The 19,277-nt window shown below is 34.2% G+C and overlaps 1 protein-coding gene across 9 annotated transcripts in view; it reads left to right on the forward strand.

The window, feature by feature from the left end:
• VPS13B (vacuolar protein sorting 13 homolog B) overlaps nt 1-19,277 on the forward strand; it is an 805,186-nt gene that overhangs the window by 352,459 nt on the left and 433,450 nt on the right. For all 9 annotated transcript variants that reach the window (XM_070383034.1, XM_070383027.1, XM_070383026.1 and 6 more), the window contains exon 22: nt 6,996-7,123. In XM_070383034.1, coding sequence (XP_070239135.1) covers nt 6,996-7,123 — 128 coding nt within the window. The remainder of the gene's footprint in view (nt 1-6,995; nt 7,124-19,277) is intronic.

Here is a 19,277-nt window from a genome sequence, read left to right on the forward strand (position 1 = left end):
CTGTTTCTCAGGAAATGATGTTTAAGGTAGAACTAAAACAATATGTTTATTGTGATTAAAAAAGGAAAGTCACTTTGTTTCAGATCTGGTAATCTTCAAGTTTTTTCTATATCTTCTGTATCTTGTCTTATATCAGTTAATTTTTAATTACTATTCTCTATATTTAAAGTAATTTAATGAACTTCTTATTACACAATGCAGCATTTAACATGAGTAGTATTCTTGACTTTAGATGTACTTATCATTAACTTCTGACATTAGATTAGTCCCCAGCATGTAGTAGATGTTACAGACATTTTGGTTAAAGTATGGTTCAAAATTGGCAGTTTTATAGAGTATAATTGTGCTACCTGTAAAATGTACATAATTACAAAAAAAATTATCTTTTGAAAATACAAGCTTGTCTTCCTATTCTGTTGTCTTTTGATAATATGAATATGATGGATTGAAAATTAGTGTATCTAAAATAGGTGCTTTTATACTTCTAATAGCCAGGTCAGTCTACTTAAAGAGATTTTTTAAACTGATTATATTTTTCATAGCTTTTTGGAAACACTTTTAAGCCACATAGAGATTTCAACACCTCGTATAATTTCTTAAATCATAATATCAGCAAATACAGCTTTTGGTGTGTAGTGACTTGAAATATCTATCACTTAACAGTCAGGTAATGGTGTCCAGTCTGCTTGATAATATTAACATTTATTAGATGGTTTTATTTTCAAATTGTAATAACATTATTTATACAACACTAATATTCTCTATCAGTAGATTTTTAAAATTTGACCATAAGCAGCTTTTGTGGAAACCTTTGGTATCCATGGTTTCAAGGAGTTTTAAAATTTGGCCTGCATTTTAAAAAATTATTTATATTTTTAGAATTTATTTTCTTAGAGCAGTTTTAGGCTTGCATTTAAATTGAGGGGAAGGTTCAGAGATTTCTCACGTATCTACTGCCCCACACGTGTGTAGTCTTCCTCATTATCAAAAACCCCACCAAAGTGGTATGTTGTTATACTTGATGGATTTATACTGATCCATCATTATCATCCAAAGTCCTTATTTCTCAATAGGGATCACTCATGGTGTAATATATTCTTCTGTTTGAACAAATGTATATAACAACATACACACTCCAATATAGTGATATGCAGAGTAGTTTCAATGCCCCCAAAATTCTCTTTGCTCTGCCTATTGCTCTTCTCTCCTTAACTTCTCTGCTAATCTTTTTATTATCTCCATAGTTATGCTTTTTCCAGATTGTCACATAGTTGGAAGCATTCAGTACGTAGCCTTTTCAGATGGGCCTCTTTCACTTAGAAATATGTATTTAAATTTACTCCATGTGTTTTTTTTTGCTCATTTCTATTAATGAATAATAATCCATTTTCTAAGTGTACCACAGTTTATCTGGCAGCTCACCTTCTAAAGGACATCTTGGTTGCTTCCAGGTTTTGATAGTTATGAGTAAAGCTTCTGTAGCATCTGTGTGCATGCATATGGTTGGTCTACATTTAATTTAGTTATTTAAATCGGCAGAGTTCTACAATAAGTTTATGTTGCCATATTCTTCTCATACCTGCTAAGATATAAGAATAACTATAAGGTCCAGGTGAGTGGAAAGTAAATTAAGGTGTGTTTTATTTTAAAATGGGGCTTCCCTGGTAACTCAGGTGCTAAAGAATCCACTTGCCATGGGGGAGGACCCCAGTTTAATTCCTGGGTTGGGAAGATCCCTGGGGAAGGGTTAGGTTACCCACTCTAGCATTCTTGGGCTTCCCTTATGGCTTAGATGGTAAAGAATCCACCCGCAATGCAAGAGACCTCGGTTCTGACCCTGGGTTGGGAAGATCCCCTGGAGGAGGGCATGGCAACCCACTCCAGTATTCTTGCCTGGAGAATCTCATTAACAGAGGAGCCTGGCAGGCTACAGTCTGGGTCGCAAAGAGTCAGACGTGACTTGCTGTTGTAAAATATTAATTCTGAAATATACAGTAAAAAGTTAAAAACCTCCTCCCCTCTTACCCCTCATACAATTCCATTTTACTGTCTTCAAAGGTAACCTCTGTGAAGGGTTTGTATTTTATCTCTCTATAACTATGTGTTAATGAGATAAACACAGGCTCAACCTCACATACTGTTTTAAAAACATGTGGATTCTTCTACAGAAATACATATATTTTCACATCACAGTGTATCAAAAATACGATTTCTGTCATATGTTGAACTGTTCCTCTTTTTAAATGTTTGAAATACAATCCTATCACAAGTATTTCAAAGTTAATTTAACCATATCTTTTTTGATGGATATTAATTGCTTAGCATTTTCTTCCTCTCCTTTCTCCTCCTTCCTTCTCTCCCTTTTTTTCACTATTTCAAATAATACTGCTGATACTAAACATTTTTCAAATTATTGATTGAATCTCACATGTCATATGTTTTAGTATTTCTGTAGCATAGGTTTTTAGAAATGGAATTAGTTTGTAGAAAAACTTGCATGTTTAAATATCCTGTCTTGTAATTTCACTCTGCAGGCTATCCTTATAGTCCCAGTATATGAAACATTCTAACAAAGGGCTTTAATGATGTCAGATGTTTTTAAAAATACAAATTAACTGTTTAAAATGTTTGCCGACATGACAGTTGAGAAGAATATATGATTGTTGCCTTAATTTTTATTTTATTATTAGGAAAGTTGATCATATCTTAGTAAGTTTTTTGGCCAAATTATGTTTTGTATGAATTATTTGTTCATATTTTTTCCATTTTTTGTTATTTATCCATATGACACTTTGATATCTTCATTTGAACTTGTAATGGAAATCCTAGCCTGATAGGTATAAAACTATATTTCCTTTTCCTCTCCCCTCTAGTGCCATTCTTCCAGTTGATCAAATATAAAACCTTGGAGTTATCCTTGCTTTACTTTTCTCTCTTATTGTAGTTATAATCCATCAGTAAATTTGTTGGCTGTATCTTTGAAAACAATATAGAAATTCTCCATTCTTGTTAGCTCTGTTGCTACTACCACCTCTCACAACCTGTCTTCTTGTTTTAATATTTATGTAGACCGTTTTCTACATAGTAACCAGAGACTTCTCTCAAAATATGTCCATTAATTTCAAGACTGTTTAGAGTCATATCCTGTCTCAAAATAAAACCCAACCTCCTTACCACAGCCTGTGTAAGCCCTGTGTGATTTGGTCCCTATTGGTACCTCTGACCTTGTCTCTTGCTTCTGTCATTTTTACTTTGTTCTAACCATCCTTGCTTTTGTATGGTTTCTTGAAAATTCCTAAGTACACTCCCATCTTGGTGCTTTGCAGTGTTGTTCCCATCTGCCTAGAATGCTCCACCTCCATGGATCTCTCCATGGATCTCTTCTTTTTTTTTTTTTAACAAACATTTTTGAATGTTTCTTGGGATTGGGGGCAGGAGGAGAAGGGGACGACAGAGGATGAGATGGCTGGATGGCATCACTGACTCGATGGACGTGAGTCAGAGTGAACTTCGGGAGCTGGTGATGGACAGGGAGGCCTGGCGTGATGCGATTCATGGGGTTGCAAAGAGTCGGACACGGCTGAGCAACTGAACTGAACTGAATGTGTATACTGTGGTAGGCTGTGGTATTATTAGCATGAGAATAAAAGGTTTATGTTCCATGCCCTTAAGATACTTTGAATCTACTATAAATGCAAATATGTGAACCAAATAGAGCGGAAAGGGAAAGTATGAGTAGATAATAGCACTTGTCATTCTCATAGTGATGATGTAGTAGCACTTAGTTTGGAGACTGTTCAATGATTATCAAATTTAGCTTAGTAAAAGTCTTGAAAACCAAGATCTGAGTCATTTATTTTATAGTATTTAAAATAGCACCCTATCAATTACATGTATCAGTTCAGTTCAGTTCAGTAGCTCAGTCGTGTCTGATTCTTTGCGACCCCGTGAATCGCAGCATGCCAGGCCTCTCTGTCCATCACTAACTCCCGGATTTCATTCAGACTCAACGTCCATCGAGTCAGTGATGCCATCCAGCCATCTCATCCTCTGTCGTCCCCTTCTACTCCTGCCCGCAATCCCTCCCAGCATCAGAGTCTTTTCCAGTGAGTCAACTCTTCGCATGAGGTGGCCAAAGTACTGGAGTTTCAGCTTCAGCATCATTCCCTCCAAAGAAATCCCAGGGCTGATCTCCTTCAGAATGGACTGGTTGGATCTCTTTGCAGTCCAAAGGACTCTCAAGAGTCTTCTCCAACACCGCAGTTCAAAAGCATCAATTCTTCGGCACTCAGCCTTCTTCATAGTCCAACTCTCACATCCATACATGACCACAGGAAAAACCATAGCCTTGATTAGACGAACCTTTGTTGGCAAAGTAATGTCTCTGCTTTTGAATATGCTATCTAGGTTGGTCATAACTTTCCTTCCAAGGAGTAAGCGTCTTTTAATCTCATGGCTGCAGTCACCATCTGCAATGATTTTGGAGCCCCCAAAAATAAATTGTGACACTGTTTCCACTGTTTGCCCATCTATTTCCCATGAAGTGATGGGACCAGATGCCATGATCTTCGTTTTCTGAATGTTGAGCTTTAAGCCAACTTTTTCACTCTCCACTTTCACTTTCATCAAGAGGCTCTTTAGTTCCTCTTCACTTTCTGCCATAAAGGTGGTGTCATCTGCATATCTGAGGTTATTGATATTTCTCCCGGCAATCTTGATTCCAGCTTGTGCTTCTTCCAATCCAGCGTTTCTCATGATGTACTCTGCATATAAGTTAAATAAGCAGGGTGACAATATACAGCCTTGACATACTCCTTTTCCTATTTGGAACCAGTCTGTTGTTCCACGTCCAGTTCTACCTGTTGCTTCCTGACCTGCATACAGATTTCTCAAGAGGCAGGTCAGGTGGTCTGGTATTCCCATCTCTTTCAGAATTTTCCACAGTTTATTGTGATCCACACAGTCAAAGGCTTTGGCATAGTCAATAAAGCAGAAATAGATGTTTTTCTGGAATGCTCTTTTTCCATGATCCAGCGGATGTTGGCAATTTGATCTCTGGTTCCTCTGCCTTTTCTAAAACCAGCTTGAACATCTGGAAGTTCATGGTTCACATATTGCTGAAGCCTAGCTTGGAGAATTTTGAGCATTACTTTACTAGTGTGTGAGATGAGTGCGATTGTGTGGTAGTTTGAGCATTCTTTGGCATTGCCTTTCTTTGGGATTGGAATGAAAACGGACCTTTTCCAGTCCTGTGACCACTGCTGCGTTTCCAAATTTGCTGGCATATTGAGTGCAGCACTTTCACAGCATCGTCTTTCAGGATTTGGAATAGCTCAACTGGAATTCTATCACCTCCACTAGCTTTGTTAGTAGTGATACTTTCTAAGGCCCACTTCACATTCCAGGATGTCTGACTCTAGGTCAGTGATCACACCATCGTGATTATCTGGGTTGTGAAGATCTTTTTTGTACAGTTCTTCTGTGTATTCTTGCCATCTCTTCTTAATATCTTCTGCTTCTGTTAGGTCATACCATTTCTGTCCTTTATCGAGCCCATCTTTCCATGAAATGTCCCCTTGGTATCTCTGATTTTCTTGAAGAGATCTCTAGTCTTTCCCATTCTGTTGTTTTCCTTTATTTCTTTGCATTGATCGCTGAGGAAGGCTTTCTTATCTCTTCTTGCTATTCTTTGGAACTCTGCATTCAGATCCTTATATCTTTCCTCTTCTCCTTTGCTTTTCACTTCTCTTCTTTTCACAGCTATTTGTAAGGCCTCCCCAGACAGCCATTTTGCTTTTTTGAATTTCTTTTCCATGAGGATGGTCTTGATCCCTGTCTCCTGTACAATGTCACGAACCTCATTCCATAGTTCATCAGGCACTCTATCTATCAGATCTAGGCCCTTCAATCTATTTCTCACTTCCACTGTATAATCATAAGGGATTTGATTTAGGTCATACCTGAATGGTCTAGTGGTTTTCCCTACTTTCTTCAATTTAAGTTTGAATTTGGTAATCAGGAGTTCATGATCTGAGCCACAATCAGCTCCTGTCTTGTTTTTGTTGACTGTATAGAGCTTCTCCATCTAAAATGTAACATATATATATGTCCACATATAGTTATAAATTATTCTTTGATTTCTGAAATTTTCATTATAAAAATTACTGAATTTCTCTAAGTTCTTCATTTTAAACAAAGAAAATTCTTGTAACATTACTTGGTTTTTATGTGATCAGTTCTTTTGAAAGTGAAAATGAAAGTGTCAGTTGCTCAGTCATGTCCAAATCTTTGTGACCCCATGGACTATAGCCCTTCAGGCTGCTCTCTCCATGGAATTCTCCAGACAAGAATACTGTATTAGGGTAGCCATTCCCTTCTCCAGGGAATCTTCCCAACCCAGGGATCAAACCTGGGTCTCCTGCATTGCAGTCAGGTTCTTTACTGTCTGAGCCACCGAGGAAGCCGAGTGCTTCTTTTGTTTACTATCAAAACCAGTGTTTTAAGTAGAGAGATACTATGAGTAAGCTTTTATTCTCAGGAAAATTCACATTTGGGAAGACACATTTTCTATTAATTCTGGGTGAAGGAAGTTCAGTTTTCTTTTTCAATAACATTTTTATTTATGTTTTAACTTCATACTGAGAAATTCATGGATTGTTAGGTTATAATTAAGTAAATTTACACAATGTAAACACATCCATGTATTCAAAAAATAGAGCATTACTGTTACTCCATAAACCGACATCCCAGTCATCAGTCTCTGAAAAAGAGTCATCTTCACTCTCTTGACTATTAACAGATTGTTTTTTTTTGATTTGGAGTAATTGTAAAAATAAATAATTTTTTCAGTTAATATGATCTAATATATTTTATAATCTCATATATTTTAAAATTTTAAACAAGGGAAGAAGTAATAGTAGAAATATTTTCTGTATATTTATGTGAAACTACATGGTACATTTCTATTAAATTATCCTACCTGTTCTTATTCTTAGAATCCAGACCATTGTCAGTTCCTGTTAAAGCCGTGCTGACCATAGCTGAAGGCTGTAGAAGTCCTGAAGAAAGAATGAAAGAGTTCATTGGAGTAGTATGGAATGCGGTTAAGAGTCTAACACTGCAGGTAAAATGAAAGTTAGAAATACCATGGTTTAATTTCTCTGTTGCCTTTTAATTTTCAGTGTTTTTAAGATCAATAAAAATTTTCTCATTGGTGACACTCACATATACAACCTCACTTTCACAATTTAAATGAAAATTATTGGTGCTCTTTGCAGATTAATAACAAAATGATAAGAAATGCATATGCTGTTCCTGATAGAGTTACAAAATTATGCAGTAATGGTCAATATACCAATAGCATACATATTTCAGTACTGAAATAAAAGCTTAAATTAAATTAAAATGATTACCTAATTATTTTTCCTACCTGACTACATATTAAATATGAAAATATTAATTATAACTATTGTTACTAAATTTTATCACTTTTCACTTTTAAATATACACAATTTAATCTTACTGAATTACACATCTTCCAGATCATGTTTTAACGATGGAAATACACAATTAAATGCTTATCTCCATTTAATAGAAACTGGGTAAGCGTGCTGCAACCATTTTTAAGTTTTCATATAGACTTTTTTCCTTGAGATAAGATATGACAGACTGATAACAGAGGCATCTTTATAGAATTTTATGTGTACCAGACAGTAATATCTAAGTATTGGGACCTTCTACTTCTATTCAAGATGTTGAAAATTGCAGAAGAATATTGCTCTCACCTTATGAAAAACAAAGAGTAAGGTCGATGATCTGCAAAATTATACCAGGATGCTTCACCCACATAAAGTGCAAGATAATACATATATGCTGTTCTTAGCTGCTAGGTTTGTGGTAATTTGTTATGCTGTGTAGAAAAGTGATCCAAACATCTATGCCTAGCTATAATTCAGTTTGATAAGTATAATGAAAACTTTTAAAATCACTTTTTAGAAATAACGTCTAAAACATATCCAAAATCTGGTATCAGTATGTGAATATGATTAATTCCCATGGTGACCCTTGAATAACATGGGTTTGAATAGTATAGGTCCATTTATATGTGAATTTTTTTTTTTTTTGGATACCTCAGTTCTTCGTGATCTATGGTTGCTTAAACCCGTGGATTCAGAACAGTGAATACAAAGGGTAGACTGTAAAGTTATATATGGATTTTCTGCTGCAAGGGATCAGTGCTGTTCGGGTCTACTGTATTTAAAGTACTGTTTAATACAAGATCCGGTGACTTTGGCAATCTATTACAGCCTCTCTTTTTTGAGTATGATACTTACATAAAATTAAGAGAAGAGGGGGAGAGAGAAAGTATGTTTTGTGATTCTTTGTTATTGTTTTAACTCTCAGCTTAAAGGAAAAATGACTTTGTCCACAGGTTCAGCTGTGTCCTACAGTCTCTGCCAGCCTGAGGCCTTATGCTATTAATATTATCCTAGTAACTCATTTTGTTGACTTAGTTGTATTCCTCTCTACTATCCTCTGATGCATTGGTGGCATCAGATGAGACAGGAAGGTGAGATTCCGTGAATGCAGGAAATATTCAGTGTCTTTACATTGACTTCCCTGGTGGCTCAGATGGTAAAGCATCTGCCTACAATGTGGGAGACTGGGTTTCAGTCTCTGGGCTGGAAAGATCTCCTGGAGAAGGAAATGGCTACCCGCTCCAATATTCTTGCCTGGAAAATCCCATGGATGGAGAAGCCTGGTAGACTACAGTCCATGGGGTTGCAAAGAGTCGGACACGACTGAGAGACTTCACTTACATTGATTGAGATTGATTATAGAAGCAGAAAATAGACAGTACTCCTAAGATGTTGCTGAATATTTATAGTCAATGTTACTTTCTTTAGTCTATAGTAAAAGACTGTATCCTTAGGTTCTCTTTCATTGTGTATCACCCAGTCCTTGTATTAATATTTAACTATGACGCATGATAGAGCAAGCTAGAGTAGGTGTGGTTTTGCTTCTGATGACTGTATTTATTCACTTAACTATATGTAGCTTTTCTTACAATAAAATCTTTAATCTCAGGGGAGATACATTGCTGATGGGAATAAGGGTGATACCTGGGCAGTTGTATCTCAGTTTTATTCATTTTTTCTGAAGTTGTTCAACCTCAGTCTGTATTCTTAGCTTACTCTGGTCTGTGGTCACAAGAAAATAAAGTTTTTTATTTCTTCTTTTTCTGTTTAATGCCTTACTAACCGTTCTGTGCTCCTCTAATTTTACTGATTGATTTAACACATTATTTCTACTATTTAAGTGACCTATGAAATATATGCTTTTTTCCCTGATGAGTAATACCCATCATCTTTTTATGTGTTATTTTGTAATCTTCTGAAAAGAGTAGTCTATGGTATATTTTGTTGTTGTTTTGCTAAATTGTATACAACTCTTTGTGACTCCAGGGACTGCAGCATGCCAGGCTTCCCTGTCTTTCACTGTCTCTTGGAGTTTGCTCAAACTCATGTCCATTGAGTCAGTGATGCCATCCACCACTGCATCCTCTGTCTTACCCTCCTCCTCTTGCCTTTAATCTTTCCCATTAGGGTCTTTTCCAGTGAGTCGGCTCTTTGCGTCAGGTGGCCAAAGTATTGGGACTTCAGCTTCAGCATCAGTCCTTCCAGTGAACATTCAGGGTTGAGTTTCTTTAGGATTGACTGGTTTGATCTTCTTGCTGTCTAAAGGACTGTTAAGAGTCTTTAGCACCAGAATTCCAAAGCATCAGTTTTTCGGCATTCAGCCTTCTTTATTGTCCAACTCTCGCATCTGTACGTGACTGACTACTGGGAAAAAACATAGTTTTGATTACTGTGGACCTTTGTTAGCAAAGTGATGTCTCTGCTTTTTAATATGCTGTCTAGGTTTGTCATAGCTTTTCTTCCAGAGAGTAAGCATCATTTAATTTTGTGTCTGCAGTCACCATCGACTGATTTTGGAGCCCAAGAAAATAAAATCTGTTACTGGTTCCACTTTTTCTCTATCTGTTTGCCCTGAAGTAATGGGACCAGATGCCGTAATCTTAGTTTTTTGAATGTTGAGTTTTAATCCAGCTTTTTTACTCTCCTCTTTCACCTCCATCAAAAGGCTCTTAAGATCCTCTTCACTATCTGCTATTAGGTGGTATCATCTGCATATCGAGGTTATTCATACTTCTCCCAGGAATCTTGATTCCAGCCTGGCATTCGCATGTACTCTGTATATAAGTTAAATAAGCAGGTTACTCCGTACCTAATTTTTGAACAAGTCTGTTGTTCCACATCCGATTCTACCTATTGCTTCTTGGCCTGCATACAGGTTTCTCAGAAGACAGTTAAGGTGGTCTGTTATTCCCATCTCTTTAAGAATTTTCCACAGTTTATTGTGTGGTAGTCAATAAATATAAATACTGAAGTGATTAGTAAGTTAAGATGAGTAACTAATTTGAGCACACATATTTCTACTATAATTTTATAAATAACCGTGAACTTATTTAATTATAGTTCCATCTGAGGTTCTAAATTATAGTATGATGCAAATAATACTTCATGTAAAAAAGGAATAATCCTAATATTATTAGATCTCTAGCATTTTGTCTTTCATATCATGTTTTTCTTTAGCACCGTACCTTAAGTCATTTGTACTCAGGAGTTAGTTGTGTTTTGATTTCATTAAACTGGGACTAAAAACTGGTTGGAAAGGTATGTTTTCTTAGTTTATTTTCTGAGACTCAGTTTATAATAGGTTTTCAAGGCCATCTCTTAATATTTTTCTTCTTGTTTTTAATTTTTTTAATAATGAAAGTATAAGAACACATTTATAGGAGACTTGGAAAAATACAGAGCAAGATTACATATAGTTCCACTATAAATTACAATTTTTTAGTAGATAAATTAAGACTTTATATGGAATTTCAATATCAAACTGTCAGAAATTAATAGGACGAATATTCAGAGAAGTAGAAGGACATAGTAGACCTGAAAAGCACTGTGATACAATTCAAAATAATTAAGATTTATATAATTTTAACACCATAGTAAGATATAAATTCTATTCAAGTTCCCATAGACTGTAAGTTAGGAGACACTGAAAACATATCCAGGGGCATAAAACAAAGTGCAAAAATTTTGTACTCTAAAGGTTTTTAAATTACATAGAGTCTGTTCTCTTATCACTATCAGATAATGTTAGAAATCAATACAAACATATTTTTAAATAACGTTTATATTTTCTAGTGCAATTTGACATTTACCGAGAGATCTTTGACTTAGCCATTGAAACCCTCAGTAAAGTTAGACTGAGAAAAACACATAGGGTGATTACAGAGAAGAAAGATACAGTATTATTAAGTAAAGTACATATTTTATTAAAATTTCATAAAATTTTGTGCTGGTGTCCCTTTTATTTGTTTTTATACCTTATTTCAAAACTCCATATTGTATTTAATTGCATCAAGCAACTTCAGCTGCACACAACAAATTCTGGTAAATTCTCTTTTCATTTCTATTATGACATAGTTTCTAATTCTCCTTGTTATGCCTTCTTAGGTACACCCGTCACTTAAAAATGGACACTTAATTTCCAAAAATATGGGATTTTGTTTAAAGTAACTTTAATATTAATTTCTCATTTTGATACTAACTTCTCTTAACTTTTGATGTCTATCCTAATACAAAAAATTTCTTCCGTTTTGACACCTAACTACAACTTTCTTTTCCGGGCAACACAATTCCTTTGTTTTTTTTTGCTCAGTTTTCCTTCTCTATTCTAGTGAAAATGCTTTGATACCAAAATAAGCTTGTATCGTAATCATTTCATATGTATGAAATACACATATGCAGTATGTTTGTATAGAAATAAAAGTTTAATGTAGTGGGACTGCAGCAGGTTTCTTTTTAAAATTAGGTACTTTGTACTTTTTTCAGAGTTGATGCAGATGTGTACTATAATTTGAGGATTAGTTCCAAGGCCCTATTGCTCTTTAATATGTCCTCCTTTACTTTTTGAGAAAAAAAGTACATAGTTAAAAAAAGTACATACATAGTTTCTGATAAACATTGTATTTCTAAAAATTTCCTGTTGCACATAAGTATTTATTTAACATTCAGAGGCATGTTAACATTTTAGTACCCCAGTATAAACTTGTTTGTTTATTTTTTAAACATCTAGCTGCTTAGTAATACATTATGGAGTGTTCTGTTTCCCTCCATTTATTATTCTTTCATTCATTATCATATTCAGCACTCAATTTTATTATATATTATGGTAGATCCTGAGTAGACAAAAGAAATATAGTAGTTCTCTTGGTCTAGCAGGAAAAAGACAAATATCCATTGTATTGAAGCATCTTGTGGGGAGTGTCTCTTAGATAGATTCCCTAATAAAACTCTTGCCATCCAAAAGAGAAATGGAGTTATCAGGGTAAATGTCATCTATTGAAAAGATTTCTAGGGCAGGCTCTGCCAGGTTTGTGATGAATTTGGATACTATCTCAGATTAATATTTATTGATCTTTAGAATTAGATGACATAATAGCATTCTCCAGATTATAATAGTGATAAAAAATGTATAGCTGTTTGAAGTTTAATTTGGTCCTAAATATTATTTCATGATGATGTAAGTAATTGTATTAAAAATAACCTCATTCTCTCTTATCCATTCCACTAGAAAACTGGTGGCTTCTCTGGTGACTCCAAGAGTAAAGAGTCTGCCTGCAATGCAGGAGACCTGGGTTCATCCCTGGGTTGGGAAGATCCCCTGGAGAAGGGAATGGCAACCCACTCCAGTATTCTTGCCTGGAGAATTCCATGGACAGGGGAGCAATGGTTTCACAAAGAGTAGTTCATTTCTAGCGATTCAGATACTATAGAAAAGTGGACTAGTTTAGTATATCCTTTTTTTGATCCCATTTTGAGAAGTTACTGTAATGGGGGCTAAGAAAGACAGTATTAGGGTTACCTGATTATTTGATGGCTCTAAGAAGATCTTCCAGGTAAAATTCCAAGTGTAAGAAATCTTTATAATATTTGTAAGCCATTAAGTAGATACACAGACATGAACTTGGGTGAGTTTCAGGAGATGGTGAGGGAAAGGGAGGCCTGGTGTGCTGCAGTCCATGGGGTCGAAAAGCGTCATCCAAGACTGGGCATCTGAATGACAGAAAGTAGATACATGCATGCTCCACAACGTAAGATATTCTGGAAAACAGACTCCTCTTCCCGGGATGAAGATACGGGAACTGGATTTATTTTGCTGCTTCAAACAACCAAAAAAGAAATGGGCGAATTATATTGAACAATGGTTTCAAAACACTAGGCAATAAGAAAAGTTAGACAGCAAACCCTGAGAGACTTAAGGTAAAAATCACCAGGAACCAGTGACTTATGCATTTGGAGAATAAAAGGAGGGAATCTAGTTGGTGTTCCAGGTTCTGGTTTGGGTAGATAGTGATGCAATCATATGATAGGAGCAGCATCCTTTCAGGGTTAGTGGCAAATTGAGAGTTTGACTTTACATGTGTATTTGAAATGTGTATGAGATACCCAGTTATCTCTTACACTGAATATTCATAATTGAGTTTAAGGAAGAGATGCACCATATAAATATAATTTTAGAAATCATCTACAGATGGTTAAAACTAGGAGAATTCAAAAAAGTATGTTAAGTTGAAAGAGCAATGGGCCAAGTGAATACCATTTCTAAAGTAGTCGGTAGAAGAGAATGTCTCCTTAAAGAAAACCCTAAACGAAAGATTAGAAATGTTGGAGGAAAGGTCAAAGAGTTCAAGGAGCCATTGTCAACAGTGTCAGATTCTTAATGTTTGCTATGGGCTTTACTTGGCATATTTGCAATATGAAATGGTTAAATTAAGTAATATTTAAGGTATGCACGATTCTCATGTTCTTATATGATTCTTTTAGTTCTTTGGCTTGTTTTGTAATGATGCAGTGCCTTCATTAGCTTTACAAACAATAAACTTAATCTGGTATGTCATTCTGGATTAGTTACAAGTAAAGATATTTCTTTCGTTTTTAATTTTGGCTAAGTACACATATAACATTTACCTTCTTAACCATGTTTAAGTGTAGTTTAGTCTGATCTTCCTTGTTGACTAAGCTTTTTGTGTATAAATTAACATTTAATTAAAGGAGTACTAAATGATTTACGTTTGTATAAATTATTTTGAAAATGATCAAGGCACCTTTCTTACCTCACTCCTAGTCCCAGTCCTGTCTTATACATACCATATACTTAGACATTTTCAACTGTTTGTATATTCTGAAAAACTTCAGAATAAAACTAGATTCTGATTCAATGATCAAAATCTAGGCCCTAAAACTGAGTTTTTAAAAGAGTTGTGTCCACTCTCCAAGACATTTTATGAGCCAAATATAAAAAAGAAAACCCTGAAGTTGTCATCAGATTAAACAAAACACCATAACTTAAAGTCATCAAAGGATTATTCTTTTAATGGAAGTTTGAACAAGTAAATGTGCTTGGAATCAGAGTTTCTGGAAAGTTGATTTTGGAGCCAAAGTTGGTATTTGCTAAGTTCATGTACTTTATTATTTTAGAAAGATGTATGTTGCATTAAGACATCAACAGTATTTATGATAACCTATTTATTTTTCAATGGGAAAAAGAATTTCATACTTTATAATAATTCGATTGTTTTATAGTACTAAATGTAGTCTTGAACAGTTTTTAAAATGAACTTGGATTGGAGGGCCTTTTCAAGATAGATTAGCATAAACTCATTGTTTTTGTAGTTTTCCTCTGTTCACTCACCAGCAAAGTTTCTGTCTATTACGTTTTTGTTCCAGAACGACATAATTGGCAATGGCATGCGGTTGACAAAATAGAAGTACTCTGGCCTAGGATTCACTAATAAAGGAGAACATTACTCTTGTGTTTGCCAAAGTCAGTCTCCTTGACTTTTACATTGAAGATTGCGTTGCTGTCCTATGGCATTTCCTGGGTGTTTTGGCTAGTTTCTGACAACGGACAGCATAATGTCATGGACAGTTTATTTTCCATTTGCAAGATCCTGAGCTCCTTCTTTTGCTAATAATGTTTTATTCCTTTTAGGAGACAGCTTCCCACATTCTGTGAGATTTTGGTATGAGTGTGAAAGTCAGATAAGCTAGAACAATTGAATTTTTTTTCCTCCCAGAAAGTTATATATGTATAAGAAGAGATGTAGTAATCATGTTACATGATACACCTAACGCTCTCAAGTCCAGTGAACTTCCTGGCTTATTTGCAGGATTAAATAAGAGTAGATATTAGACATATCAGTTGTCAGTCACATTAATGTTAAAAGTAATCAACTACATTTAATGCTTAAAATTTTGCATAGAAGGCTATAGTTTTATTTATAGACATTGAGAAAGTAACATCAGTTGCATGATAGTTTGTTAGAAAGAGGAAATCCTTATTACAGTCTAGGAATTTTTTTCTTGTCTTCCCTTGACAAGTATTTATGAGAAAAGTATGGAGATTTATAACATTTCACTGTGGAAAAGAAGATAACCAAGGTGCACTTTCAAGGTTTTTAGCTAATGTCCTGAACTGTGTATATTTAAATTTGTACTAAATAAATAGGATATTCCAAATAGTTTCATAATGTATTGTGAATTTATAGAATAGGAAACGGTTTGGGCAGTAGTTTATTTATGTTTCATAGTGCAAATATAATACTACTTATTTTGGTAGTCTCTATATGCATAAATAGCTAAACCATAAGCCAATAGCATTTTAAAATAGAAGGATTGTGAGCGTCTTTTACAAATCCTTGAGAATTAATATATAGATCTGGCATATAGTAGATACTTAGTGTATGTTCATTGACTTTATTTAGCAAACATTTTGGTGACAGTTAATATGTTAACCTTTATTTCAAAGCTGATTTTCCCCCCATATACAGATGAGGAAGCTGAAGTCATGAAAAGATTAAATAGCTTGTCAAAGGTTCCACAGCTAGAGTTGAACCCATCTGGCTGACAAGTCATTTTTATTAATCACTCTACTAGGTTTCTGTGAAATGAAATGATGAACAACATGTATTAAACAACTATTTTAATTAACATCATTATCTAGTGCTAATAAAAATAATTGTGTTCCCTTCTTTAACAGTTACTTAGTACCTCTTTCATACTAGGTGCAGTACTGTGTACTGAGACTGTAGCTTGAACAGAATAGGCACAGTGTCTGACAGTATAGATTGTGTGCTCTAGTGAAAATTATGTAAGGCTATTACTAGTTTTAAATGCTGGAACTGTGTCCTTTCTCTATAGTCATGACTTCAAGCTCAGTAAATGGTGACTGTTAAAGAATGCATGAATAAAAGAAAGAAAAACTGAATGAAAATACAAACTGCATTGTTTCTTCATTCTTATTTTTTATTTGAAACTGTGTCCTGAGGAGTAAATACATTCATTCAGAGAACATTTTATTCTATATAAATTTTCTGAATACAATTATCACTAGATTTTTAAGTTTTGAAGAAAGGAAAACATTTGGGAAATAGGAGCATTGTTTTAAAGAGCAGAAAATATGGTATAACATTGTAAAGCATTTATATAAAGTTAGTCTATATGATGGACAGTTTGCTAATTAAAATGCTTATTATGTTAATGCATAAATGAAGCCCGTCTTAGTTTCTTCTTTTTAACTGAGTTGTGATCACAGTTGTAGAGTGCATACATTAGAAAAATCAAAGGTTACCAAACTGTACTTATAGAGGATAGGGAGTACACAATGTCATATATCTTTTTAAGCAGCACTTGAAATTTCAGGAAAAAATAGAACTTGGACCTTCAGAAAAATTGCATGATAATCATTTCACTTATTGAAATAATACCAAATAATTTCTACTTTAGTGGTTTATCCTCAGGATGTGATACTTAGCTATGTAGCCCTTGACCTAATAGGAATCAAAATAGAGGTGGTTCTACTTCAAGAATTTGTAATAATCCCTTCACTTTAACACATGAATGTGTTCAATATTGGCGAAAGAACATGTTGCTACCAAAACTGAAATAAGATCCTTGAAACAGAAAGGATGTTGCCATGGAAAAATGAAGTAACACTCAGTGCAGCTGTGATGCATTAATGAATAGGATATTTTTTTTAAAAGATCATTTGTGTTTGGTGTGGCTCAGAGGGTCCCAACCAGATGGTTTCCATGAACATGATCTGACCCCCGGTTTGAGGACTTCTTACTGGCAGATTACTTCATTTTCTTTCCCTTGGATTGTCAGATCCTTACATTAATGCAAAATTTACTGCTGCAGATTTATATTCACTTACATAAATCACTCAACATTTTACATTAAAACCAAAATTTTAGACATACAGTTTAACAGTTATTTTAAAAGTGTAAAAAGATTTATGTGTTAGCTTTAGTATATATAATAGATGTAACATTATAACAAGTTTGAGCAATTTGGATTATATGTTTTAGTTCTTATCATTAAAAGAATCCCCACAACATGTATCAGTTTTTAGAAAGCTTATTTTTTAATGTTGTTATGTGTATCAGATTAATATACTGTTGGTTTTATATGCATTGCTCAGGTTGTTTTGATTTGATTAAATAATTTATATCTGAATTAGTAGAAACTTAGAATATATTGTGATTATGGAAATTTTGGCACAATTTAAATTTGTTTCTCAAGACATCTATGTATAAATTTGTATACAGTGACATATTAAACTAATTACCTCACATTGTTGAAAGCATTTGTCAACATAGCATCAGTATCTACAATAAAATGTTAAATACTGACCCGTCATTATTTGAGCTTATAACCATAGTTAATGTAGGAGAATATGCTGTCAGTGTGACACTCTAACTTGTGCACTTTAGCATCACTAATGAATTATGTTACATGTTTGAAACAAAATGTAACATATTTGAGACAACATGCACTTCGGTTTCAGAAGTTAGAAATGTGATCTTAAGTCAGTGATGAACTACTTAACATATACATTTTAAAATCATGTAATCTACAAGATTAAATTCTAGAACTAAAAATTTTCATACTGTATGAACCGGTGTACTTATTTTTGTAAATTTTTACTTACATTTTTCTTCACTGAATTCATTGGTTTATCCATGCACAGAAATACTGAAGGGAAAATGAGTAAGTGCACTTATAAGACTGGCAAATTATTTATCATATCAAGGAATTCAGACCTGTTACATACCATGCTCTCACTAAGAAATATATTAACCCCAGGAGTACATCTATGACTGTAGTCTTAGTTATCTTTTGTAAAATATGGTCTCTTTGTTATTTTAAGTTGCTAGACTATCCAAACATTTATCAAGCAAACAAAGTTTAGTTTTTATTAGATAATACGTTCAGGTAATAGCTTTGTATGCCAATTATTTTATAGAAAATTAGCAGGTTATATTTTGTATTTTATTAAAAATAATTCAAGTATGCTACACCGTTGGGGCAGTTTACTAGCCAGGTACAGAATGTTACCTTGTAATAAAGTCAACTTAGACTAATAGGCTTTAACTTAAGCATACCTTTTGAATTAAGTACTCATGATGTACTCAGTTTTTTATTTGGTCTTGCTTAGTCTTACTTTAACTCTGTTAGGGGCTGGAAACCTAAGTAAGTACACTGGGGATAAGGAAGCATAAAAATTTCACATGAAATCACAATTTAGGTAATAAATCAACATATGATAAAAGTAAGGAATAGCGCTCTGATTTTTAAGTCTCCTGAATTTTCTTCATTACTATGTTACTAACGTGTTCTCCTTTAATGTTTATCTAGAGATATAATCTGAGCATTTAAAGTATTTTTTCTTAAATTTCTATCTGTAAAATGAAAGACAAAGGGACAAATTCACATAGAAATAGATGTTTGTGGTTTTTTTATTTTTTAAAGTAAGAGCAGCAAAATGCTAGTCAGCTCTAACCCCTTAGCTGGTGTTAACAAAATGTAATGAACTGCAAAAAAAGTAGGATTTTCTCACCTTTTTTTGCCAGCACATTTTCTAACTCAATCATGTTTCTTGGAAAGAACTGTGGAAAGGCAGCTATGTTTTCATTTCATGTCATTGTGCTCTTTTGATCAAATTTATAGCAAGAAACAATACCTTTTCCAGTGTTTGTCGTATTCTTTAGTAAAATCAACTGATGAAGACATAAGTATGGGACATTTTCTTTTTTGGGCTTGCCTGTGTATTCTGGTAAAGACATTAGGTGATTGAGATTTGTT

This window comes from Bos mutus, chromosome 14, assembly GCF_027580195.1.
Source record: "Bos mutus isolate GX-2022 chromosome 14, NWIPB_WYAK_1.1, whole genome shotgun sequence".
NCBI lineage: Eukaryota > Metazoa > Chordata > Mammalia > Artiodactyla > Bovidae > Bos > Bos mutus.